The sequence below is a fragment of the Ovis aries genome, chromosome 2, assembly GCF_016772045.2.
Source record: "Ovis aries strain OAR_USU_Benz2616 breed Rambouillet chromosome 2, ARS-UI_Ramb_v3.0, whole genome shotgun sequence".
In the NCBI taxonomy this organism is placed as follows: domain Eukaryota; kingdom Metazoa; phylum Chordata; class Mammalia; order Artiodactyla; family Bovidae; genus Ovis; species Ovis aries.
In genome coordinates, this window is record NC_056055.1 from 247946058 (window position 1) to 247971901 (window position 25844).

A 25844-nucleotide genomic window follows, 5' to 3' on the forward strand; every position below is an offset into this window, starting at 1 on the left:
GCCACCCTCCCCCAGACACTCTCAGTCCTTCCCTCCAACAGCTGAATGGCTTGGCGAACCGTCTAGTAGCTGAGTAAGAAGTTCTGGAACCTCCACCACTGACTTACGTGTGACCCTGATTGATGCTGAGCTTGGCCATGTGACTTACTCTGGCTGAAGAGAGTGGACATGACAGGCAGGTGTCGTGAATGTAGTTGCCTCGTTTACATTTTTTTTCGTGAGCTTTGACGATCCACCATAAGAGGAGCAGCCACCACCTCCTTAGCCTGGGCCCCAGAGCAAACACCCAGGGAGGAGACCCAAGTCCAACCCCAAGCCTGGAATCCAGCCCAGACAGCCTCTTGCCTGGAGCAGGGCTGCAGGTGAATGCAGACTGCTGTCCTGTCCTACTCTGCGACCCCGTGGACTGTAGCCCCCCAGGCTCCTCTGTCCATGGACTTTTCCAGGCAAGAATACTGCCGTGGGTTGCCATTTCCTCCTCCAGAATGCAGACTAGATTAGCTGCACCACTTGATCTGAACATGAACATGATTAGTAATGCCTGTTATTTCATGCCTCTATGATTCAGGTTGCTTTGTTAGGCAGCATCACTGTGGCAAGCGCTGACTATTACACCTGGCCCCGAGGGAGCGTAGAGTTCCTGAGCAAAGTCTCTGGCGACCTCCCACGCCTGGATTTGGCTGAGTTGAGGCGCTGCCCTTCCACCCCTCCTCCGGGCAGGAGCATGCCCTGTCACCCCGTCACCGCCTGTCCCAAGGCTGCATGCTGGGAGGCGCCCCGTTGCTGCTGTAGAACGTGAAGAACTCAGAGCCACAGACGGAGGTGGGGAAAAGTGTTCTGTATTAATTAAACTGACCGAAGGAGCCAAGACACGGACAGAAAGAGACTAAGAACAAGACTGGAAATAGTTTAAAAAAGAAAGCCGGTCGCAGGGACGCCAGTGCCAGAGGGAGCGGAGGCTGCGCCTTCACGTCAGCTCCAGGACCACTGTCAGGGCGAGCACCAAGGTGAGCCGGACACCAGCGGGGCCAGATGCGGAGCCTGTGCAGGGGGCAGCATCAGGGCAGGGGCCCCGTGCAGCCTCTCGGGGGCATGGGGGGGGTGGGCCCTGGGGACCCCGGAGCTCTGGAGGGCCCTGGACGAGGCTGCACTTCAGTGCTGGGGCACGCTGGATTCCAGCCCCAGCCCTGCCATCAGTCCCAGCTGACTGGGTGTGATCCCCTCCCTGTCCCAGGCCTGCTGGGCGCAGGCCGGGCTCCCTGGGGGCCCCCAGGACCCCGCAGTGGGGACCAGGAGTGTGGGGGGACACATCGTGAAATGTGGGGTCAGCTCAGTGTGGGGAGGGGAGGGCTGCAGGCCTGGGAGGGGCATCCAGGCCCTACGGGCTGGTCTCCAGGTCAGGGCCAGCCTGGAGACAGGGGCAGCATAAAGGACCCCGCTGAGGCACTGGTCTGCATGCCCAGCATCCTGCAAAGTGGCCAAGGGCCCCAGACCACAACCCCAGGGTCAGGGTTGAACACATCCTCCTGGGGTCATGGAAGCTGGGCTCCCAGAAAGACCTGGTCCCTGGAGATCCCTGCTGGCTGCTTAGGGATACTGGGTCCCCCTTAACGGCTTTAGTGCCCACTCCTGACCTTTGACCCAGATTCTGCCCAAGTAGAGGACAATCCCCTAAGGCCTGGGGGAGGGGCAAGCGCATGCAAAGGGAGCATTTGGGGGACCAGAGCTTTCACGCTAGAAGCTCTGAGGTTGGAGACTTACCATTGGAGTCTTCTGTTCCTCTTGGGATATTCGGGTTTTCTGTCGGGAAGAACAGAAAGAGATCTAGAGCACGGCCGCATTCAGAATTCGGCAAAGGAGGCCCCTTACCCAGCACTTGCTGACCGTCACGTCACCACGCCTCTCAGGGCAGGCACACGGCCTCTGCGGGCTGGGAGGTATTGGCCCCATTCTACAGAGGGAGAGACTGAGGGAGGGGAAACGGCTTGCCCAGGGTTTCCCCGTCAGTCACCGAGTGGGAAATCTGAGATTTGAGCCCAGGGCTCCCAAGCTCCAAAGCTGCTTTTGTCTCACCCGTAGCACGCCAGCGCCTCACCATGGGCACCTCCTGGGGGAAATTTGGGGAACTTGGGCCCCTGCTGCGCCCAGCTCTTTGGGACAACCCCACCCAGCCCTGGGTAGCCCTCCTGACCCGCTGGTCTGGCGCAGCATACCAAACACGATGAGCCGAGTGTGCGTGTCGGTGGAGCCCAGCGGGTTCTGGGCCATGCACCGGTACATGGAGCCGTTGAGCTCGGCAGGCACGCGTTCCAGCACCAGCTCCTTCCCGTCAAACTCGGCGCTGCCGTCCAGCAGGCGGCTCCCCACCCGCGTCCACGTGAACATGGGCTCCGGGAAGACCTCGTTCTGTTGGCCAGAGCAGGGGAGGGCGGAATTATAGGAGGACCCTTCCTGCCAGAGCGGGAAGGGGGCCAGAGGCAGGGCCTGGCGGGGCGCGGGTAACACATTCTCATTCGCCGGGTTGGGAGCGGCTGCCCGAACCTTGGGAAGAAGAGGACTCTAGGGCTGAAAAGAGGGTCGAGCCCACATGCCGCGGGGCTCTGAGCTGCAGATGGGCGGGCAAAGCCATGCGTGCCGTCTCTCAGGAGGCCCACTCTGCCATCACGCACATTAGGAGACTAGCGCCTGCTGGCGGGGCTGGAGGCCAAGGGGAGGGAGGCTGGGGCCCCGCCCACCTCCCGCCCCCTCTCAGCTGCTCAGAGCGAGGCCGACCTGAAAGCCGTGGACCAGGATCCTCACGGTGTCCCCGACCCGGGCTCTGCTGGGCGTCATCATGATTTTGGGTCCTTTGGGGGCAACTGTAAAGGAGGAAAAGGCCGGGTCAGAGGGCTGTGTGTTTGCGCGGGGAGACGGGACTCAGCAAAGAAAGGAGGGGCGGGGGAACGGAAGAGAAGGCTCCCATCCAGAGCGCTCACTCACACACAGTTCCCGAGCCCTGGCTGAGAGCTGGGCACTCAATGGCACCCAGAACACACCCCCTGCCCTGGTGGGGTTCACTCAGTGTGGGCAGAAGATGAGTGCAAGCCAGTGCGACGAGGGGTCAGATCACAGACGCCCGGGGACGGGGAGTCGGGGATGCCCCAGGGAGGTGCCCCCCAGCGATGACTCAGCTGCAAACAGGGAGGAACTTGCCCCAGCAGCCAGTACCGCTAGAAACTCAAACTCGTATGTGCACTAAACGCTTGTGAGGTGGGTCTTGCCATGTTGTCCCCGTTGTACAGTTGAGTTAACTGAGGCTCAGAGAGGGGAAGAAATTTGCCAAAGGTCACACAGTGAGCAAGCACCAGGGCCAAATGTTGGGTCTCATCATTCCTGCCCCAGAGCACTTTCTTCCAAGTTAATCTGACCCATGGGGTTGTTTTTTTTTTTTTTTTTCCTGGAATCTCTGGATTGGAGGTGAGTGGAAGGTAGCGAAATACGGGGGGAGCCATCTCCTTCCTTGGGCCTGGTCTGTGTCCTCCTGATTTTCTTCCCCATCTGGCATCACTTCTTTCAAGCCCCTTAACGTCTCTGAACTTGGGAGACGTGTCGCCCAAGGCAGGCCTAGAGACTATCAGGGCAGGAAGAGCCACGGAGATCACCGGCTTCATCCTCCCAGGTTTCAGATCGGAAAACCGAAGCCCAGGGGTTCAGTTCAGTTCAGTCGCTCAGTCGTGTCCGACTCTCTGTGACCCCATGAACCGCAGGACACCAGGCCTCCCTGTCCATCACCAACTCCTGGAGTTTACTCAAACCCATGTCCATTGAGTCGGTGATGCCATCCAACCATCTCATCCTCTGTCGTCCCCTTCTCCTCCCGCCTTCAATCTTTCCCAGCATCAGGGTCTTTTCAAATGAGTCAGTTCACATGAGGTGGCCAAAGGATTGGAATGTCAGCTTCAACATCAGTCCTTTCAATGAACACTCAAGACTGATCTCCTTTAGGATGGACTGGTTGAATCTCCTTGCAGTCCAAGGGACTCTCAAGAGCCTTCTCCGACAGCATAGTTCAAAAGCATCAATTCTTCGGCACTCAGCTTTCTTTACAGTTCGACTCTCACATCCGTACATGACCACTGGAGAAACCATAGCCCAAGGGTAACAAAGGGGTTTATCCAAGGTCACCCACAGAGCCAGTTTCTCCTCCCGTGACTTTCACACCAAGCTTCTGTCTGCCAGATCCTTCCATCACTCACTCGTTCATCCAGCAAGGAATTACTGAGCCAGCTGCTCGGCAGGGCTGGGGACACAGTGGTGATGGAGGCGTGTGTCTGCTGACACGGAGCTCACACATTAGTAGGGGAGACATTCGATACAAAGTGAGTACGTGAACAAGAGCTTATCAGAGAGCCTTAGCATCGTGGAGACTCGGACCAGTGGGGAGTCAGGTCTAAGTATCTCCTCCTCCGAGCTGCTATGTCAGCTGAGAGGAAGCTCCCGAAAAGGGTTCCAGGTAGAGGGAACAGCCAGGCCATGGTGCTGAGGTTGAAGGTCCAGGGTAATGGGGGTGTGGACTGGGCCAGACCCCGCAGACTTCTCGGCCAGGGAAAGAGGTAGAGTTCAGATCGGAGTGCCCCGCTCTGCGCCTCTCTCTGCGAGCACCTTCCAGGGGCGGCAGCAGAAGAGCTCTGTCACCAGGCTCTGGGGCCGCCCCGGGGTTTCCTCATCAGCCCCACCAGCTCCCAAAGCCTCTCTTTCCCACTCAGAGCTCTCAGAGAAGAACTCAGAGCAGCTGGCGGACGCGAGTGATCGCCCAGGCACTGCCAATTTCGTTCTCTGAGAATGACACCAAAGGACTGCTAATTAAATCACGAGCAAGACATCTGAAGGGCCGCGTGGGGTGGAGAGACGCACCGGGGAAGAGCCAGGCACGAGCAAGACATCAGAAGGGCCGCATGGGGTGGAGAGACTCATCGGGGAAGAGCCGGGCCGCGCCAGGGGACAGAGCGATGGGGGGAGGGGGGGAGGCAGCTCCCACTGCTGCGTCCATCATGCAGGAGAGGAGTCCCTATGCGCCCCTGGACCACTCCCTTTCCCGGCTTCCCCAAATGCAGGATGGGAACAGCCACAGCAACACTTGCCCGCCCACCACGCTGGGCTGTTAGGAGCGCTGGGAGACGGTGTGGGTTTGAGGGCATTCGTCCAGCACATCCTGAGTGCCAGGCACTCGGTTAAGCACCTTAGGATGCATGATCTCATTTAAACCTCCAGCGTCTTGAGATTGTCCTCATAAGGCAAGGAAGGCCTAGGGGAGTCAAGTCACTTTCTCGCCTTGTTCGTGAACTCTCCATCATCTGTCCAGATACCTACCCATAACCCTACTGTCTGCTCAGCCACCCACGCGTCCCTGTGCTGTATGTATCTAGTTCTTTATTGGGCACCTAATCTGCACTGGCCACTGCACAGGGCAATGCTGGGGACACGGTAATGAATGACAACAGCCGCCTGTATTTACCGAGTCCTTGCTCCGTCGCTGCGGGAAGCACTCCGATGCACTGCCTTGTCTAATCTTCACTGAGCCCTGTACCATGTGAGTAAGACCCTATCCACAGACAGCTTAAACTCCAGAGGAAGGTCCAGGCAATAAGAAAATCTATCACATACCTGCATGCATGCATACTCAGTCATGTCTGCCTCTTTGCAACCCCGTGGACTGGAGCCCCTCAGGCTCCTTTGTCCATGGGATTCTCCAGGCAAGAGTACTGGAGTGGGTTGCCATTTCCTGCTCCAGGGGATCTTCTCGGCCCAAGGATCGATCCCCCCTCGTCTCTTGCATCACCTCGCACTGATAAGCGGATTCTTTCTACCACTGAGCCACCTGGGAAGCCTCGCACACACTTGCCGATGGAGATAAACGCAATGCCAGAAAACAAGCAAGGGAAGGAGTTCGAGGAGGGCCAAGAGGAGGCCGGGAAAGAGAGGTCAAGTGAAGAGCCTTTGGGTAGAAATTGTGAGCAGAGACCTGAGTGAAGGGGGGATCGAGATGGTCTGGGGTCAGGTTATTCCAGGCAGAAAGGGAGGACAGTGCAAAGTCACGGCGGTGGGCCTGAGCTGGGCGTATTCAAGGAAGGGTGAGGAGAACCCTGCGGCAGCAGCAGATGGAGCAGAGGAGAGCGTGAAAGATGAGCTCCGTGGGGGTGCAAGCTTACACACGACGCAGTCTGTTTTGGGTTGCTTTGTTTGACTTTCATGTATTCTTAAATTGTGATGAAGCTCACAGAAGGGAAATGCACTGTTCTTAAGCACACAATTTGATAAACCCTACTAAATGTGAACACCTGTGTAACCACTCTCCCGTTCAAATTTGAGAACGTTCCCATCCCCCCCAAAGGTCCCCTGAGACCTCCTCCCAGTCAGTTTCCGCCGGCCGCAGGTAAACGCTGCTCTGCTTTCTATCCTCAGAGGTTGTTTTGTCCTAGCAGCTCATACAGATGGAATCATGTAGTGTGTACCCCGCTGTCTGTCTTCACTCAGCACAATGTTCTGAGCTTCATCCATGTCATTGGCGTCTCAGGAGTTTATTCCTCTGTATTGATGAGGAGTGAATATCCAAGTCTTTGTGTGTGTTTAGTTGTGGGTGACTCTTTGAGACCCCCATGGACTGTGGCCCGCCAGGCTCCTCTATCCATGGGATTCTCCAGCCCAGAACACTGGAGTGGGTTGCCGTTTAATCCTCCATGGGCTCTTCCGAACCGAGGGATCGAACCCACATCTCTTGCAAGGCCTGTACTAGCATGTGGATTCTTTAGCACCACCTGGGAAGCCCCAAGTCTTCGTGGATGTATGTTTTCATTCTTCTTGGATAAGTGTTTGTGAGTGAAATTGCTGGGTCACGGGGCAGAGGAGTCTTCTCATCTTTGTGAGCAACTACCAGTTTGCAGAGCAGCAGTGCTGTCTCACACACCCTGCGCTTGTGAAGGTTCTTATTATCCCACATGCTTGCCAGCATCTGCTGCTGTCCATCTTTCTACTGCCGGCATTTTAGTCGTTGTGAACGGTATCTCACTTAGGTTTTCGGTTTTATTTCCTTAATGATATTATTTATATGCCTTTTTATATGCTGATTGGCCATTTGTATACCCTCTCTTTAAAAATGTGGCGTTATTGATCTGTAGTGGTTCTTTGTATATTCAGGATATAAATCCCTCACCACACATCTGTGCCGAGAGTATTTTCTCTCAGTTTGTAGTTTGCTTTTTCATCTCACCTCATTCCATTTTCTTGAAAGTGTCTTCTTAGGAGCAGAAGATCTGAATTTTGATTAAGTCCAATTCACCAATTTTCAAATTTGCATTTAGTGCTTTGGGTGACCTTTTTAAGAAATCCTTGCCCACTTCAATGTCACAAAGATATATTCCTGTGTTTTGCCCTAGAGGTTTTTATGATGCTGGGTTTTACGTTGAGGTCTGTGACTCATCTCGGATTAATCGTGTGTATGCAAGGTAGGGGCCAGGTTCATCTTCTCAAGTGTATCCCGTACTTCCAGGCCCACGTGTTAAGAAGAGTTCTGTCTTCCCATTGAACAGCCTGGGGGGACCTTTGTCAAAAACCCACTGACTGTACGTGGGTCTATTTCTGGGCTGTCTTTTCTTCTATCAATCTGTCTACCCTCGTAGGGTTTGGGGTGGGTGTGTACGTGGATTTATATTTTAGATCAGTCAGGGTGGAGACTAGGAAAGGATGCGAGCAGGAGCAGAAAGGCCAGTTTGGGGCTGCTGCACGGATCCAGCGTGAACTGCCGGTTCTTAGATGGGGAGGCTGGAGAGGAAACCACGAGGCGGGTGGTAGTGGGGTCGATTCTGAGGGGGAGCCGCCAGGGTCTTCGGTAAAGAATCCCCTGCAGTGCAGGCGACCCTGACCCAAATCCGCTGGAGAAGGGACAGGCTACCCACTGCAGTATTCTTGGGCTTCCCTGGTGGCTCAGCTGGTAACGAATCTGCCTGCAATGCGGGAGACCTGGGTTCGATCCCTGGGTTGGGAAGATCCCCTGGAGAAGGGAAAGGCTACCCACTCCAGTATTCTGGCCTGGAGAGTTCCATGGACTGTATAATCCATGGGGTCGCAAAGAGTTGGATATGACTGAGTGGCTTTCACTTTCAAGGATGGCTTGGCTGTGGGGAAGGAGAAAAGAGGGGGAAAGTGGGTGACTCCAAGCGTTCTGCTTTGATCAATGGGAAGAAGGTAGTTGGCATCTCCTGACACGGACTCTAGGACCACCAGGCCTGTCTTCCTGGGGACAATGGCGTCTGAACTGAGCGGGCATCCCTGGCAGGGGGAATACTACAGTCCATAGAGTCACAAAGAGATGGACACGATTGAAGCAGCTTGGCGTGCACACACACGCACACACGCACACACGCACACACGCACATGCACACACTCATGCACGCGCGCACACACGCACACTCACACACACATATGCATGCACGCATGCACACACGTGCGCACACTCACACACACGTGCATGCACACACGCACACAGAGGGAAGGCACAGGGAAGCGTGCCCCAGCCCTTGCTGGCCTGACCTCTAAAGTCCTGAGCAGGTGCTTGGCATGCGTGCCCTGAGGTCATCTCTGCAGCGCGCTTTCCCACCGCATGGCCAGAGTGCGGGATGCCTTGACTGTGTGGCGCGCAGACCCTCGCTCAGGACCCCTCTGGCTCACACCACGGTCCACTGGTCATAGCCACTGGCTCCCTGGCTCCTCACCTCAGCCACACCGGTGAGCAGTAGGGCGCAGTGGTTAAGAGCACAGGCTCTGGGGTCAGACCTGGCTGGGTGACCCAAGGAGGGCTGCTCTCAGCCCGGGTCCCCTCACTTATAAAATGGGGACATTGATGGCACCTCTCAGTCGCCTCGTGGGGTCCCTGCAAGAAGATCTTGCGGGGGAAGCATCTGGAACAGAGCCTGGCTTCAGGGTTCGCCCCACACATACACGAGGTTACAATTGCTCTTCCCGCTCAGCAGGTCAGGAAACGAGGCTCAGAGTCCCAAGAAGCTTGAGACCCGGCCAACTGACAGTGGTTGAGATGAGACAGGAAGCCAGCCTGAGGGTCTCTTCACTCGCGCAGCTTATTTGGCCCCCTCCCCTGGGTGGCCCTGCCGGGTCCCCTAATCCCGCGCCCGTCATGTCCACTGCCTGTGAGCCGGCCTTTCTCCTGCTCTGGTGATGACGACTGGGGGTGCATGTCACGGTGGCACCACATGGAGGGAGGAACCATCTGGGCGCAGCACCGCTCCATCACGGGGAGCGGGGAGCTGCAGTTTCCCCTTCCTGGCTGCTCAGAAGCCTCGTCTGCTCTCAACTTTTTCATTCTCTTGGGGTGGGCCAGGGAGCCCTCTCGTGGGAAGCTGAGGCTTCGGTGAGAGAGGCCAGGGGTGGCCTCCATGGATAAAGCCTCCTAATGAGGGGTCGAGGCTGCTCTGCCTGCCAGCCTGGAAGTAGACTGTGTCTTGCAGACAGGGAGGCTCAAATTCGAGGAAGCGCTCTGGGAAGGATGGAGGGTCCAGAGAAATGGGGCGGAGCTGCCTGGCAGAGTGGGAAGGCTGGGAGAGGGCCTGGGCGTGCTCTGCGTGGGAGAGACCCTGGAGCCTGACACAGGGCCTGCCCGCAGCGGGTGCCTGCTGAGCTTCCCTGGCGTGAAGAGCAAATGGCACTTACGGAGCAGGCGCCGGGACAGCAGACGCCCGAGGCAGCTCAGCGCGTGGAGGCTGGGGCAACACACGCTGGAGTCACCCCTGCCCTACTCACCGTGGACAGCGTGCTTCGCCTCCCCGCGCCTCAGTCGCCTCCTCTGTGCTGTGGGGCACTGCTAGCCCTGACCTCATCGAGTGACGCGGGGGTTAACAATCGGGGTATCTGCTGGGGTCGCGCGAGGAAAGCGACGGTCTGTGGTATGCAGTAGGTGTTCAGTAAATGCTAGTTAGCCCTTATGATCATTTTCTGTGTGGGCAACTGGCCTCTGGGAATCAAAGAGACTTTTTTATGGGTCCTCAGAGAACTAACCCATAGCCAGCAAGGGTGCCCAGTCCTGGGGCCGGTAGGTTCAGCGGCTGGCGTAGGGGGAAGTGGAGAAGGCACCAGCAGAAGGGCTGGGAATCCCAGCTCTGCTGCTTCTAAGTTGGTGGCTCAAAGGAAGGGATCCCACCAAAGTGAGGCTCGGTTTTGCTCACCTGTGAAATGGGACTGCATGGTAAACTGCCTGTGAAGAGTGAATGAGAGGACCCTGGCATGTGTTCCTGGCGCATATTAGGTGTACATGTACACGAAATCTTTTCTCTTGGTGTCTGGTGCAGAGTTGGTGCTGGGTTTTCTGGTGGGCCTGCTGAAAGCAGAGATGCCCTTTGGACGCTGCTGCCGCCCGCCACTGCCCGCTGCCCGCCGCCGCCCACCGCTGCCTGCCACCTGCTGCTGCCCGCTGCTGCCACCCGCCCAACACAGGCTGGGGTCTCAGTCGCCAGCAGTCACTGTTCTCTGTCCCTGTCGTGGGGGCTCCGGGCTGGGGGCTGCGGGTGTTTCCAGGCAACTGCTCACCACTGGGGGAGCTGCAGGGACAAGCCCAGGCTCCTTGGGCTACGAGTTGAGCTGCTGGGTGCTGAAAGTCAGGTCCAAAGTGTTGTGAGCAGAGGGGACCAGTACAGGGTCATTGAGACCATCTCCCTGCCCCATCCCAGTCAATACAAACGCTGGCTCGAAGGGTCTCATATTTCTAGAGAATATTCCACACATTGCTTCTCCCTGCTTCTACTCAGCTGGGAGATGGATCAGATCTTAGGGAGCTGCTCTGGGGACAGGCTGAGCTGGTGCTCTGCGGGAAGAAGAAGCAGGTCCCGGCGGGGGACTGGATTCTCGGGCTGAGCTGACCCTGGGCATCCAGTTCCCTGGTTGAGCCAGTTCCCACATCCCTGCAGGTGCAGAGTCTCCGTGGTGCTCAGCCAGGGTGGTGCCCTCCCACAGCTGGTACATTCCCCGCCCCTTGCTGGCCAAGCTTCCATAACCACTAGCAGTCCTGACCCTGATCCGACCAGCTTGCAACCTGCCATGCTCATGATCCATGCCTGGTAACTCTTCCCTGGGCTCGTGGGTCTCTTATTCAATCGAGAAAACCCCCTTGTCACCTCCATGTCCTCATCTTTCCCTGACCTGACTCAGCAGCCCTATCTTACGAGTCCCAACTCCTGTGTATCCTTCACTCGCGCAGCAAACTTCCCTGGGACTGGTACCTTCCACCCATCTTCAACCTTGAAAACCTCCCGTGTTTCTAACACTGATCTAGCAAACTTCCGAGACTTCCATATTCCTGATCCCGTTGGACCAGACTCCCCAGACCTCCCCATAGCCTCCCACGTCCTGCAACCCAGCTCAGCAAACCTCCCAAAGAGCCTGACCCTGACCTCCGTGCCTGACCCGAACCCCGGCTTGCTCCGTCTTCTCCCCATCTCTAGGGTGGCCAGCGACCCACCGCCCTGTTCCAAGGCTGCCCACCGCCCGGCTCTGCAGGGAGGGGCCTCTGCAGAGGGTCTCCCAGCGGGCCTCACCCAGCGTGACCTCGGCCTGCATGGGCATCGACAGCGCTGGGTGCTTGACCTCGCAGCTGAAGAGGGCCTCGTTGTCGATCTGTGGGTTGAGCGTCCAGGTGAGCAGGGCGCGCACCTCCACCGTGCCGTCGCTGCCCGGGGTGTGGCTGTGCCGCAGGAAGTAGACGGGCTCCGAGCTGTGCACCCAGCGGGGGAACTCGCGGCTCACCACCGTCTCGGGGATGCTCTCGGTGGTCGGCTGGATGACGCTGCTGGGGTCCGGGGTCAGGCTGCGGGAGGGGCGCTCCGTGGAGGGACGCCCGCCCCGGGTCTCAGCGTCCAGCAGGGACAGTGACCTCTGCATCTTGGTGTCATCCAGGTCACGGTGCAGGAGGCTGCGGAAGGGCCTGCTGTCCTGGAGAGGGCCAGAGCTGGCTGCTAGCGGCTCCGACAGGGGCACTGCGTCGATGGGTTCCCCGTCTCGCTTGAAATAAACCTGGAATCGCAAGGAAGGTGGGGGGAAAGATTTGGCGCCAGTGACCGGGACCTCCCAAGGGGCTCTCGGAGGGACTGGCTGCAGGAGGCCCCTCCTGCTCCTCGTAGCCTTCTGGATGGACCCTGCTCTGGCCCTCCCCCTCCAACACCCCTAGCGCTCTGAGGCAGCTCAGTTCAGCGCGGACACGCAGGCTCTGGTGGCAGAGGCTGAGCCGATGAGCTTCTCTGAGCCTCAGTTTCCTTACTTGTAAAGGGAATGCTGGGTCTTCCCTGGTGGCTCGGCAGTAGAGAACCCGCCTGCAATGCAAGAGTTACAGGAGATGCAGGTTCGAGCCTTGAAGGTCCCCTGGAGGAGGAAATGGCAGCCCCCTCCCGTGTTCTTGCCTGGAGAGTCCCATGGACAGAGGAGCCTGGCGGGCTGCGGTCCATGGGGTCGCACAGGGCTGGACACGACCGAAGTGACTTAGCACGCACGCCCACACAGGGAATACAAACACCTACTTCCTGAGGCTGTTGGATGCTCAGAGACAGTGAGCAAAAACGACCCTGAACACAGCCCTTGGCAGCCCTTGCCCAACCCCAGGCTGCAAGGGGGTGGTCCCTGCCCACCTGGAGAGAGCAGGGCAAGAAGGTAGAGGGGCACCAGAGAGTAAATGAGATGTCAGAGGAGGAGGAGAGGTGTGTGTATTGGGGCGAGGGCGCTGGGGCAGGATGGGGCGAAAGCTGGCGTCCTCTCGCTTTCTCTGCTAATAGGGACTTTGAGTTTTGAGAGGCGGCATTTAATTTAATTTGCTGTCTTTTTATTTTGGTACATACGCCCAGAGGCCTGTGGGGATTGGGTGTATATATATATATATATACACACACACATATATATATTAAATGAGATAAATAAATTGAGGGAGGCAGGGAGAGGGGAGGCCAGGAAGCAGCTCTGGGGATGCTGGTGCCAGTGGGGAAAGGGAGCTGGGGGTGCCGGGAGGAGGGTGTGGGAGGGTGCGTGAAATGCAGGGTGTGCAGAGGCTATCAGCTTTTATAGCTCCAACGAAGGATCTCTTATGCACATAATAGCCTGCTTTGGGGTTTTTCTTTCTTTCCCTTTTTCTTTTTTTTTGAAAAGTGCTTCAAAAGCAGCTTTGTAATTTATATCAAAGAATTCTTTCAAGTTCTGACGTCCCAGGCAAACATAAGGTGCCTGGAATGCGGGGAGATGAGGATCTCGTATATATTTGAATTTCGTATTGCTGTGTCTTAAATGGCAGGAGCCAGCAGGCTGGAGCAGGGGTCGGGGGTAGGGGAGGTCTTCCGGCAGCCTCGGGACTGTGAGTAGAATTGTGTGTGTGTGTGTGTGTGTGTGTGTGTGTGTGTGCTGTGCAGAAAAGGAGTTTTTCTTTGGGGAAAAAGGCCAGCTTGTCTCACTTTAGGGAGGCCAGACCTCCTTATGGATTCTGAGGGGGAAATCTTGGGACCATGTCCTGCCCTAACTGGTTGCTGGCTTTGAGGCTGCTTTTGGTCTGTGTCCTTGGGGCTGCAAGGCCAGGGGGCAGGACCTTATCACAGGCGCACTCTGCTCCCCGCCACGGCCTGCTGTGCCGCTGGGTACCTGCTTACTGCCCTGTATGGGTTCTCTTCACACCTGTTTACTCCTGTCCCGTCCTGGACAGCTGGGTCTCCCTGGGCCACGGCCTGGGGTGAACTGGCCCAGGTCCCAGGATCACCCCCCATGGATTCCACCTGTGGGACAGTCGAGGGTCTGGAAGGAGAACCGCCTCCCCACCTGGACCTCTACTCCCCCTGCCCATGGCTCCACTCTGCTTGGTCGTGTCCAACACTTTGTGAGCCCACGGACTGCAGCCCGCCAGGCTCCTCTGTCCATGGGATTTCCCAGGCGAGAATACTGCAGTGGGTTGCCGTGCCCTCCTCCAGGGGAGCTTCCCGACCCAGGGATCGAACCCAGGTCTTTGGCATTGTAGGCGGATTCTTTACCACGTGAGCTACCAAGGAAGCCACTAACTCCACTCTACCCCTCCTAATCCCTGTGATGTGTGAAACTCACAAGGTCAAAACTGAAAGGGGCCTTGGGGGCATGCATCCCATGGGTTCTCGATACGGTTCAGGGAGCCCCATGAGCTGGGCTTAGTCGCTCAGTTGTGTCCCACTCTTTGTGACGCTATGGACTGCAGCCTGGCACGCTTCTCTGTCCGTGGGGATTCTCCAGGCAAGGATACTGGAGTGGGTAGCTGTGCCCTCCTCCAGGGGAGCTTCCCGACCCGGATTTAACCCACACCCCCTGTGACTCCTGCCTTGCAGGTGGATTCTTTAGCAGCTGAACCACAGAGGGGTTTGCAGGGAGCCCTGAGGGTTCCACAGACGAGCCTCAGGACCCATTAGGGCAACTTGCCCTTCCTTCACTGTTAAAGATCTTCTACACAGGGCCCCATGTATATTTCATTTACATCAAACAGGTCCTGCTGCTTCTAAAAAGGCTGAAAAGCTGTAACACTGTCCACACTCTAAACCTCCTCCAAAAGCCTGAGAAGCAGAGGGGGGCTTTCCTGCTCAGGGTCGCTTGGCACAAGTGGCGTCAGGGGCTGGAACCCAGCTCCCGGGCGCCCTGAGGTCCTACCGTCCCCCACCCGCTTCAAGCTGCTGTGACAATAACTCAGGAGCCGCAGCAACAGACTTCGAAGCGGTCGGCGGCGACGTTTAGTCGCCCAGTCGTACCCGACTCTTGCGACCCCATGGACTGGGGTCGCCAGGCTCCTCTGTCCAAGGGATTCTCCAGGCAAGAATACCGGAGTGGGTTGCCGGGCCCTCCTCCAGGGGGTCTTCCCGATGCAGGGATGGAAGCTGCGTCTCCTGCACTGCAGGTGGGCTCTACTGCTGAGCCAGCAGGGAAGCCCCTCTCAGAGTGGGTGGGATGAGTCTAGTAAGGAGTTAGCCAAAACAGGGAGTCCCCATTTCCTCCCCGCCCACTTTCCTCCCCCGTTCCCTCCCTCCTTTCCACCCTCAGCAGCGGACTTGGAGCTGGAGGGCACGACCTTGAGTCCCAGCTCTGTCACGGACACAGGGGGGCCTCTCTCCATTTCGCTTCCCTTTCCGGGGCCTCATCAGTCTCCATCCTGTTCAGTGACTGCGGTGGGGGTGTGCTTGAAGCTGGGATGCCCTGATGATCACCCTCACTGCAGCTCAGGGACTTCAGGGTCCATGAGACGTGGGGGTCCTCCTCACCTCACCAGGAGGCAAGAGAGACTCAGGGACATCCGGGCGGGTCAGGTGAGCGGGCAGGGTCAGAGCAGGCAGACAGAGCAGAGCGCACCTACGTGGACAGTGGCCTCTGCAGGTGAGCTCCGTGCTGACACGGGCCGTTGGACAAGCCACGCAGGAGGGGACGCAGCAGGGGCGGCTGCAGCGGTACTCACCGTGGGCGCCGGTTTCCCTCCCGACACGATGCAGACCAGCGTGAAGTTCTGGGCTTGGTAACGGCTGAAGGGGGCCGGGGTGTCAGCGGCCACCACCTCGATGGAGGTGGGCGGAGCTACCCAAAGAGAAGCGCAGAGAGAGTGAGGCTTCACTGGAAGGTTCAGAAAGAGTTCACTGATGGCCTAGGGCGGGCCAGGCCCTCTGCTAGGCGCGGTGAAAAGTGACAAAGGGAAGGCCGCTCAGTCGTGTCCAACTCTGTGACCCCCTGGACTGTAGCCCGCTAGGCTCCTCTGCCCATGGGATTCACTAGACAGGAATACTGGAGTGCGCAGCCCTTCCCTTCTCCAGGGGATCTCTCCAACTCAGGGATCGAACCCAGGTCTCCCGCATTGCAGGTGGATTCTTTGCCAGCTGAGCCCCCGGGAAGCCCAACAGGAGCTGTGGCAGAGGACGAATGTTGCGCAATTCCAGGGCGTGCCCCCGGCATCAAGTGCCGTGAGAATGGCGTCCCTGCTGGGCATACAAATGAGGGCCCCGCCGCCCGGGGCTTACAGCCTGTCTGGGAAGATAACCGGGAATGGAGAGCTCACCATGGTCCACTGGGCTCAGGGCATCAGATACCTGGTGTGACCAGGTGTGCAGGGACCCGCCCAGGCCTGAGGAAGTGACCCTGTGCTGTGATCTGAGGAAGCAGCAGTAGGCAGAGGACACGTGCGGCAGGTGGACGGAACAGCATGTGCAGAAGCCTCGTGGCAGCTGGCTCAGGGTTGGGGGGGGGGGGATGTGAGAGGCAGGATGTTGTGCTGGGAGGGCAAGGTGGGGGATGAGGTACCCAGTGGGGCTCGGGAGACTTGCAGGGCACCGCTAGTGGGTCACCGCTCACAGCGCTGTGTGGGGGCCGGTTCCTGCCAGCTCCTGAGAGCTGACTGTGACATTCCTGGGAATTGTGAACCAGTTTTTAAACCGCTGCTAGGTTGAAACAGATGGCCCAGTGGGCATCCTTACACCATGGAAATCAGCCACCACTCAAATCAGGGCTTCCTTGTTTATTTCCTTCCCCTGCCCCCAGCCCCGGCCCCCACAGAGCAGGTTTACCAGCCCAGCGCTGGTTGTGAGTTTTTCTTTGTCCTGAGAGCAGTAGGGAGCCATTGACAGCTTCAGACAAGAGCAGAACATGATCTGAGACTGGAAACAGAGGGCTGTTTAAGCCAGAGAGATGGGTAGCTTAGACCATGGTGACCGCGGAGCTAGAGGACGGCCGCGGAGCGAGAGCAGATGCGCAGCTTAGACCATGGCGACCGCGGGGCGAGAGCAGATGACTCTGGGAGGTATTTAAGCCAGTAGTCTGCCCTCTTTTCTTCTTTTCCCCCCAAAGTTGGCTTATCTTGTTGGTCCCGCCTCCTGCCAGCTCCCTGCCCTGTCCTCACCGCCCACCACTGGCTGGTTTGCCAGAGCCAGTGCCCCCAGGCACCACGCGACATGGAGAGTTCAAACCTGGAGCCAGCGTTTCAGCGAGGTCACCACCACCTCCGTTTCATCCTTGGGCAGATTACCGAAGCCGTGAGCCTCAGCTTCCCGATTTGCTAAATGGGACTAATCCTTGGCAGGCATATTCGAAGGATGAACCAGTAAATCGCTATGAAAGGGCTTAGCGCATGCTAGGGATTCACTGGCTATAGGATCCCTGCAGTTCATTTCTCCAGCCGCGGTGTCATCCGCATGACAGGAGCTAGAATCTTAGGCCTCTGCTTAGGAAAGGCTGTCAGTTCTGGCTTCTTGTAGCCTTGGGTCAAGTGCAGTGGGGGGTGCAGAGAAAATGAAGAGGGGTGAGTGTTTCCTTCCTGCAAGGGGTTTTCACTCCAGTTAAGTTTAATTAAATCCGACGAACGTTTCCTGACACCTACTAGGTGCCGGGCACGGTGCCAGGTACTTGCCGTAGGCGCTTGGTGATGAAATGGATATGGCACTTTGAGCTCACAGTCTGGCGGGGGAGACAGGCACCTGGCAACAACTCTATTTTAAGGTCTAGTGAGACGAAGCCAGGTAGGAACCATTCATTCGCTCAGACAGCCACCACGCGCCGTCGCAAGGGAAGCCGAACAGACAGGAAACACTGGGAGAGCAGTAGATGGAGAGCTGTAATTAAGTGTGAGACGGGAGGAAGCAGATGGGAAGTGGGGTGGGGACTGCGAGCCGGGAGAGGTCCACCAGAATCTTTGAATTATCCACACGTCACAGAGTCTGCAATCTAACTTTTCTAGAACTCACTGCAAGCCTGGATTCCACGGCAAGAACCAACCGTGGCCAAAGGTTAGGAGCCAGGAGGTGTTCTAAGCCCTTAACGTCTGGTGGCTCAGAGGGTAAAGCGCCTGCCCGCAATGCGGGAGACCTGGGTCCAATCCCTGGGTCGGGAAGTTCCCCTGGAGAAGGAAATGGCAACCCACTCCAGTATCCTTGCCTGGAGAATCCCATGGATGGAAGAGCCTGGTGGGCTACAGTCCATGGGGTCGCAAAGAGTCGGACACGACTGAGCGAGCTCACTTCACTTCATGAGTCTACAGAAAGGGCTTATTTATTCCCATCTTCAGTTCAGTTCAGTTGCTCAGTCGTGTCCGACTCTTTGTGACCCCATGAATCGCAGCACGCCAGGCCTCCCTGTCCATCACCAACTCCCGGAGTTCACTCAGACTCACGTCCATCGAGTCCGTGATGCCTTTACCAATGGGGAAACTTAAGGGGTGAAGGGACTTTCTGGGGCTCACAGAGTTTAGATTTGAAACCGGAACTCCCAGACCCCAGGGCTCCAACACTGCGTGAAACCGCATCATGTCCATCTTTGGAAAGAAGGAAAGAGGTTGTGTCTGTTGGCACCTTTAGCCCTGAGCGCGCATCTCAGCCATCGCAGATGCTCACTCACCTGACGCACTCAGTTCTCAGGCAGACCTTTAAGTGAGATCCCTGGGGGAACGGCTCCTGTGGGTGGCTCTGTTTAACTCAGGTGCCCCAGAGATCAAGGGACCATGTCAATTAGAGCTTAGCAAAATTCTCTGGTGGGGCTTCTCCGATAGCTCAGATGATAAAGAATCCACCCGCAAGGCAGGAGTCACGCATTTGATCCCTGGGTCAGGAAGATCCCCTGGAGAGGGAAATTGCACTCCAGTGTTCTTGTCTGGGAAACGCTGTGGACAGAGGAGGCTGGTGGGCTACAGTCCGCGGGGCCGTGAAAGAGTTGGACAAAACTGGTGCCTAACCAACCAACAACCAACCAGCATGATTGTCTCTGGCCCTGCTTATGGTGGCTGATACGCAGCGATATGCATACCCTCCAAGAGTGCTAGAGGCTCAGAGCCGGGCAGGGGGCACCTTTAAAAACCACTCATTCCTCCGTTCTTTTTCACTGAGCAAGCAGTAATCAGACACCTAGAAGCTTCCTTATAGGAGGGCTTCGGGGAGTAAATGGGATGATGCTTACCAGATGCCCCGCACATAGTAAGCCCGCAGTACAGAGGAGCAATTTTAACTGATATCATTTGTATCACTATTTTGAAAGAGGTAGTATGGGACAGTGGTCAAGAGTATGGGCCCTGAATCTCACTGTGTGTGTGTGTGCGCTAAGTCGCTTCAGTCACGTCTGACTCTTGGCAATCCTGTGGACCGTAGCCCGCCAGGCTCCTCTGTCCATGGGGTTCTCCAGGCGGGAATACTGGAGTAGGTTGCCATGCCCGCCTCCAGGGGATCTTCCCGACCCAGGGATCAAACCCACGTCTCTTGTGTCTCCTGCATTGGCAGGCGGGTCTTTACCACTAGCGCCACCTGGGAAGCTCCTAGATCACACTACCCAGGGTTCAGAGACCAGCTGTACCACTTCCCAGCTATGTGACCTTGGGAAAGATATTCAGCCTCTCTGAACCTATTTCCTTATCTGCAAAATGGAATTATCGAGTGCTGAGCATTCAGTAAAGTAGTACCTTGGGACTTTAATCTGCAATTAAAGGCAGATTTCTACTGGAGAGCACTGGTCTTCCATTTTACAGATTAGCACAACTGAGGTCAGACAGAGGGAGAGATTTGCCTATAGTCACACCGTCGGTCAGTGGCAGTGCCTGGACTGGCAACTAGGCCCTCCAGATCCTGTCCAGGATTCTCTGCACAGCACGAATACCCCCTCCCCCAACACACACACACGCACACACACATTCTGGAGATCTGCCCCAAGTCACGCACCCCACCCACACACACCCTGATTGGGACCGGTGTTCCTGTGTCTTGTTATGTTTCTGAGCAGGTGTTAGCAACATGTGCAGCTAATCAAGCTCTTAAGACAATGGACTTCCGTGGTGCGGACGAGGATGCAGCAGAGCTGCCCACGGCAGCGTGGAGGCTCAGGCTTCCCACTGTCTCCACCGAAGCATTCCTCCTTGGCTGTGTCCTGGGAGACGGTCGCCCTGCCTCTTGCCTGCCGTCGCCCGCCAGCGGGCCCTGAGTGCAGGCGGTCAGCGAGCAGTCTCCGCCGGGAGTCCTTGGCGGCCTTGGGACGCGTCGCTCCACGCGTCACCATCGTCCTCCTCCCTTGACTGAGCGCAGCTCTCTCACCTCCACAGACTGCTGCTCCCTGGGCTCTCAGCCTGGAGCCTCCCTCCACGCTCACTCTTCCCCGACCACTTCTACGTCCCCAGCTCTGTCTCCATGTCCATCTCCACCTCCTCCCCCAGTCCCCCTCTCACCTCCAGCCCAGCTCCATCCCTCTTCCTTCTCCACCCCTGTCCCATTCCCTTTTCCATCCGAGCTCCATTTCTCTCCCCCCACCCCCATCTCCCGTCTGTGCCCATGCGCACCCTCATATCTGCCTCCATCCCTCCCCTCCTCCAATCCCAGCTTCCTCTCCCTGCTCACGACCCCCAGCCCTGCTACAATCTGTGACCAAGGTCAAGGTGAGAGGTCCTCTTCTGGCTCTGCGCCTGGAATAGATCCCGTGGACCCAGGAACAGCGGCAGTTCCAGGCATAAGTATCCTGGACAACAGTCCCTAATTCAAAGCTGGGCTGCAGAATGAGCAGGACAGAGCAAGCCCACCTGGCTGTGACGCGGTGCATTTAATGGTGAAGAATCCGCCACAAAGACCCCTGGATCTGCAACGGCTCCGCACTCGTCTGCCGCAGTAGCCCGTGTGCTCACTCTAAGCGTCTCGTTCCTGTGGCCTCTGAGAGGCTGTCTTCAAGGATGCCCACGCTAGTGCAAGGCTCTGCTGGGTGGGGGGAGGGTGGATACCACACACCTGAAATGACCCTCCTCAGAGACACTGGGCCTGAGCAAGGGAGAAATACGGGCTTCCCAGGTGGCTCAGATGCTAAAGAACCCGCCTGCCAATGCAGGAGACGTGGGTTCTATCCCTGGGTCAGGACGATCCCCTGGAGTAGGAAATGGCAACCCGCTCCAGTATTCTTGCCTGGAGAATTCTATGGACGGAGGAGTCTGGGTGGGGGCTACAATCTATGGGGTCAGAAAGAGCTGGACACAACTGAACGACCAGGCACACATGCAAGGGAGAAGCCGTCAGGAGTGGCTGTAGCAGTAAGAGGCTAGACATAGGCAGAGCTTGTGTCTGAGTTTACAAGCCACACGGACAGACCGTGACACTTGGGTCGCCCCGGCCCTGTGCGTGAGAAGGAGGCCCCTGTTCTACGAGGTCACCATCACGGCCACACAGAGGCCACCACCATAGAGCGCCCCTGACTCCGCCACTCCCGAGCCACGCCAGGAGACTTCCCAGTTAATTTTTGACTTTGCCTTAAGAAGAGAGGATTCCTGCTAGAAGTTTCTTCTACTGATTTTGTCCAGCCCCCAGGAAGGCAGGGCAGCTCTGGATGCAGCGGCCACACAGCACGACAGGCCCCATTCCAGTCCATCAGTGGGGGCAGAAGTGGAAATTATTTCAGACTCGACAGTTAACATCAATACAGTGAGGCAATGGTCGGCGATCAGTTTTATGAAATTAACTCTGAAATATTGCCTGTCTTTCTCTTGAAAGCAGAACTTTGTTTCGGTCATCGTAACTCACTTTGCAGATAATGTGATGGCTCTTGGCTCTGTAAATCATCCTGTGGCTTTCGCAATCCGGGAACACAAACCTGTTCTGACATAAACCCCAGCAGGCCTGAGTCTTTAATTGTATCTAGTGAAGTTCAGTTCTCTCTCTACCATGAAGCTCCCCCTACACTGCCTCTAGGGAACCAGCTCAGACAGAGTCAGGCCAAGGTTTCAGCCCTTGTTCTGTTACCAGTATCCCATGGGACTTTGGGCAAATCAGTTGACCCACTTGGGCATCAGTCTTCCCATCTATAAAATGGGTTCAATAAAACACATCCTGCCAAACGTTCAGCTTCGAAGATTTTGAGAGAAGCAGCAAATGAGGATACAGACGTAAACCCTCTACAAGAATGGCGAAGGGCCACACAAACAGAAGGGGAGTATTTGTATCACCTGTTCAACTGCTCTCCCTTCTCCCTGGGCTGGGAGGGACATGTCGGGGAATATCTTCTCCCTCCCAGGGCTGGCTATTGTCTGGAGGAGGGGATAATCTCTGCTGTTCCTTGGGTATCACTCTAAATTGGTCTGAACTCACTCCTGCTCTGGGTGTCAATTATCAAGGGGCGGTAATCAATTAGATTTTGGGGAGGAGTGGGAGAGGGGAAAGACTAGTTCAAAATTATATTATTTGCAAAAATCCATTCTTTTCTCTCAGCATGCCTGCTCTATTGACTGCCCTCTTTTTCAATCAGCTCCTAGTCTTTATACCATATTTTTTTTTTAAAAAGAAAGAAAACCACACTCTCATATAAAAGTGCTCATGAATATAAACATTCCTCATTCCTATTTTCCTCCTTTCGCTTTTCTTTTTTCAGTCCTACCTCTCGGTGTCTTTCCCACCCTCTCTGCCGTCTCTCTCTGCTTCTTCACGATGGTGCTCAAAAGAGCATCTCCTCCAGGAAGCCTTCTCTGTTCCAGCCACACCGAACTGCCCAAGGTTCCTTCCTTGCCTTGCTCACCTACCCTGTGCCCTGGGCACACTAGTCCTTCTGCTGGGTAACTCGGCTTCATCCTTCAGGTCTGGCCTTAGGCTGCCTCCTCCAGGCAGCCTTCCAGGACTTTGCCAGGCTGAATTCCTGGAGCATCCTGTTCTTGACATCCTCCTGGGTGCCTGTCATCCTGTTCCAGGCCCATGTCTGTTTCTCCACTAGGCTGTGTACTTTCTGAAGCCTAGAACTTTGTCTTTAACCTCAGAGCTAATACAAGCCTGCCACACAGGGATTCCGCTTCAGCTCCTGTTTGCTCTCTTCCCTCGCTCACTTCTCCCAGTACAGACAAGCGCGTGGCCTCTGGGAGGAATCCCACATGACCTTGGACTCGTGGGCCCTGCCTCCACCTCTGGCTTTGTCTTGACCCTCCCCTCAACACCATGCTCCAAACACCCTGAGACATTTCACAGGGTGAAACACCCATAAACACCCTAAGCACATTTCAACCCCAGGGCCCTTGCATCTGCTGCCGCCTTTGCCTGAAGCCGTCCACTCAGCTTTGTGCAAGGTTGGGTCCTGCTTATCTCTCAAGTCTCAGCTCAAAGGCCGCCGCCCAGCCCCAGCGAGGTGCTCCTTCCGTTGCCCGTCACAGCACTTGGCGTCTCTTTGTAGAGCACGTCACAAGGTGCAGTTTTCCACGCATTGGTTCACACGCTTGTCTTTTTCCCAACCCCCCCCCACCCCGCCCCGCCGCCCCGCAACTAGAACGTAAGCACCATGAGGACAGAAATTCTCGTCTGCCGTAACCCCAGGGCCTGAAACAGCGGTTTACTCAGCACACATCTGTCAAATGAATGAGCTGGGAGGAGGGACGTAGGTGTCCTGCCCTCCAGTCCGTGCCCGATTCAGAAGGGCTGGAATCCCAGCCGTGTCCATGCCCCTCTTTCCCGGCGGAAGCCTGAGGAAGCAAGGTGCCACTGGCAGGAGGGGGCTCCAGCAAGAAAAAGAGAGAAGAAAAAGCGCACCTCTTCGGTTTATGGGAAAATTAAATATTGAACCGAGTAGTAATGGCAGCCAAGGGGAAAAAATACTGACAAAAAGCCCCCAAGTGGAGCCGCCGTCAGTGTCAGGAGAGAGGAACGCAGCGCCTGTACTTATACAAGCTGCAATGGGGCCCTTTCATGTGGCGGCTGCTGAGCCGAGTCACAGCCCCCAACCCTGGGAGCGGGCGGGAGCCCGCGTGCGGATGCGCTGGGAATCTGGGGCCCGGGTCGCTTGGGGGGGTCAGTGGCCACGGCCCAGAGCCTCCCTGCCTGGAGATGGGGGCCTTTCTGAGTGGAACGGGGTCACAAGGGTCCCCAGTGGCTGCGGGCACAACCCATCCACCCGCTTCCTCTCTGCAGAGAGCCGGCTGCCGGCACTGCTCACCTGCCTTGCCCCTCCCCTGCAAGCTGTTGTGCTTTCCAAGCGGTGGGAGATAAAATTAACAACCCCAACTGGAGGCTCTGGCTGGCTGCTCTGGGGGAGGGGGTGGCACAGCGTGGGGGGCGGTGAATCGGTGAGGCTGCGCAGAGAGGGGCCCAACTCGGGCTACTGCTGACGGAGAGGGAAACCCCACGCGTGCCTGTGCGCACACACGGACACAGAGATACGCACAGAAACACACACGCAAAGCACGCATGTGAACACGCACATAAACGCATACACATACGCACACACACAGAAACACGCACACACACACAGAAACACACGCACACACACAGAAACACGCACACACACACAGAAACACACGCACACACACAGAAACACGCACACACACACAGAAACACACGCACACACACAGAAACACACGCACACACACATATGCATAACAGACACCGCACGCACACATGTGCACACGCACACACACACACACACCCGGAAGTGTGGCGGGGAGACCAGCACGCAGGCCTTGCTGCTGGTTCTGCGTTTCTTGCTTCTGCCGCTTTGTACCGATGCCCAGAAGTTCTCGAAGTGTGTTTTGAGAACTGCCCCCGCCCCACTACGCCATTGTAGTTTATGTGGCGATAGAGCGAATGTGTTCAAGCCCATGATAGGCACCATTTGGGCAGAGATGAAATCTGTGGGGTGTGACAGGAGCCCATTTTAAATAGCAGCAAGCCTGGCTATGTGGTGGGGGGGGGTTTCCAGTGCATCCCAGAGGTATGTATTACACACATGGGCGATTTCACCAGGTTGCAGCTTTGTAGTTTTATTAAAGAAGACTCTGGAAGCCTGAGGAAGCTCGGGGAGGCCTTGGCAAGTGGGCAAGCACATCTGGGGTCTGGCCCGTGGCAGTGGCACTCGGCGCAAGCTCCTCCTGTTCAAGCTCAGCTTCAAGTTCAGGCTGTTCCATTAACCACCACCCCTCAAGCCTCTGAGAACAATGGGCTGGAGCCTGGAGATTCTGGGTGGGTCTCAAGTCCTCTTCCCCAGCCCGGGAAAGCCTCTGTCCCTTCCAACAGAGCTGTGTCCCCGCGAGCATCAGGTCCCGGGGTTTGGAGACTTGGAACAGGGCTGCCCCTGGCCCTCCCCACCCCGCACTGGTGTCACTTGGCCCCGGGTCGCAGGTCCTCTGCTTACGGGCAGTGGGTCCTAAGGGCAGATGCTGGTTTCCTGGGCCTCCCGCATAAGGTGAGGGTGACGTTAGCGCCTTCCTGCAGGTGCCTGTGGGGGCTGAAGCACTTGGCCCCCAGCCTCCCAGCAGAGCCCCCAGCCCCCCAAATCCCCAGCTCAAAGCCCTTCCTTGCAGCGTGAAATTTCCCAGAGGGCTCTGCAGACAGAGTCTTTCCAGTCCCATCAGCATCTTAGGATTGATTTCCTGAGTCAGAGGGCAAGTAAATCATTCTTGCTGCTTGAGTCTCATAAAGCGATTTCCAGGGGAGGCGAGGGTGAAGGGGAGGGGAAGGGCTGTGCAGAAGGGGCATTTTGTGCGAAGAGGATTGTGTGTTTTATTTTTCCTCCTTGACATTTTACTACGAAAATATTCAAGCCCATCAAAAAGCGCAAATAACTGTACAATGAACACTCATGAGGCCATCACCCAGCTTGGTCGATGAATACTTATTTCTACCAACTCTATCACACATCCATCTAATTGCGTCTTTTCCAAGAGGGGGGTGAGGCAGAGCCAAGCTCATTCCTAGCAGGGCTCCAACTCCTGGCCAGGGTGGGGTGGCCTGATCTGGGGCTGGGGGCTTCCCGCAGTTCCAGCGCCCCCAGCCTCTCCCCTGGCCCTTCACGGCCCTTGTGGCCTGGGCCGCTGTCCCCCTTCTGAGCTCCCTGTGCTCATCGCCGGCCGGGTCAGCTCTGGCCTC

General features: G+C 56.8%; 1 protein-coding gene across 1 annotated transcript in view; it reads right to left on the reverse strand.

The window, feature by feature from the left end:
• Window positions 1–823: 823 nt before the first annotated feature.
• IGSF21 (immunoglobin superfamily member 21) overlaps window positions 824–25844 on the reverse strand; it is a 273439-nt gene continuing 248418 nt past the window's right edge. Inside the window, exons 5-10 of the mRNA XM_027965645.3 lie at window positions 15473–15588; window positions 11577–12051; window positions 2773–2858; window positions 2214–2406; window positions 1762–1800; window positions 824–1041 (exon numbers count right to left, since the gene is read on the reverse strand). Coding sequence (XP_027821446.1) covers window positions 968–1041; window positions 1762–1800; window positions 2214–2406; window positions 2773–2858; window positions 11577–12051; window positions 15473–15588 — 983 coding nt within the window. The 3' untranslated portion in view covers window positions 824–967. The remainder of the gene's footprint in view (window positions 1042–1761; window positions 1801–2213; window positions 2407–2772; window positions 2859–11576; window positions 12052–15472; window positions 15589–25844) is intronic.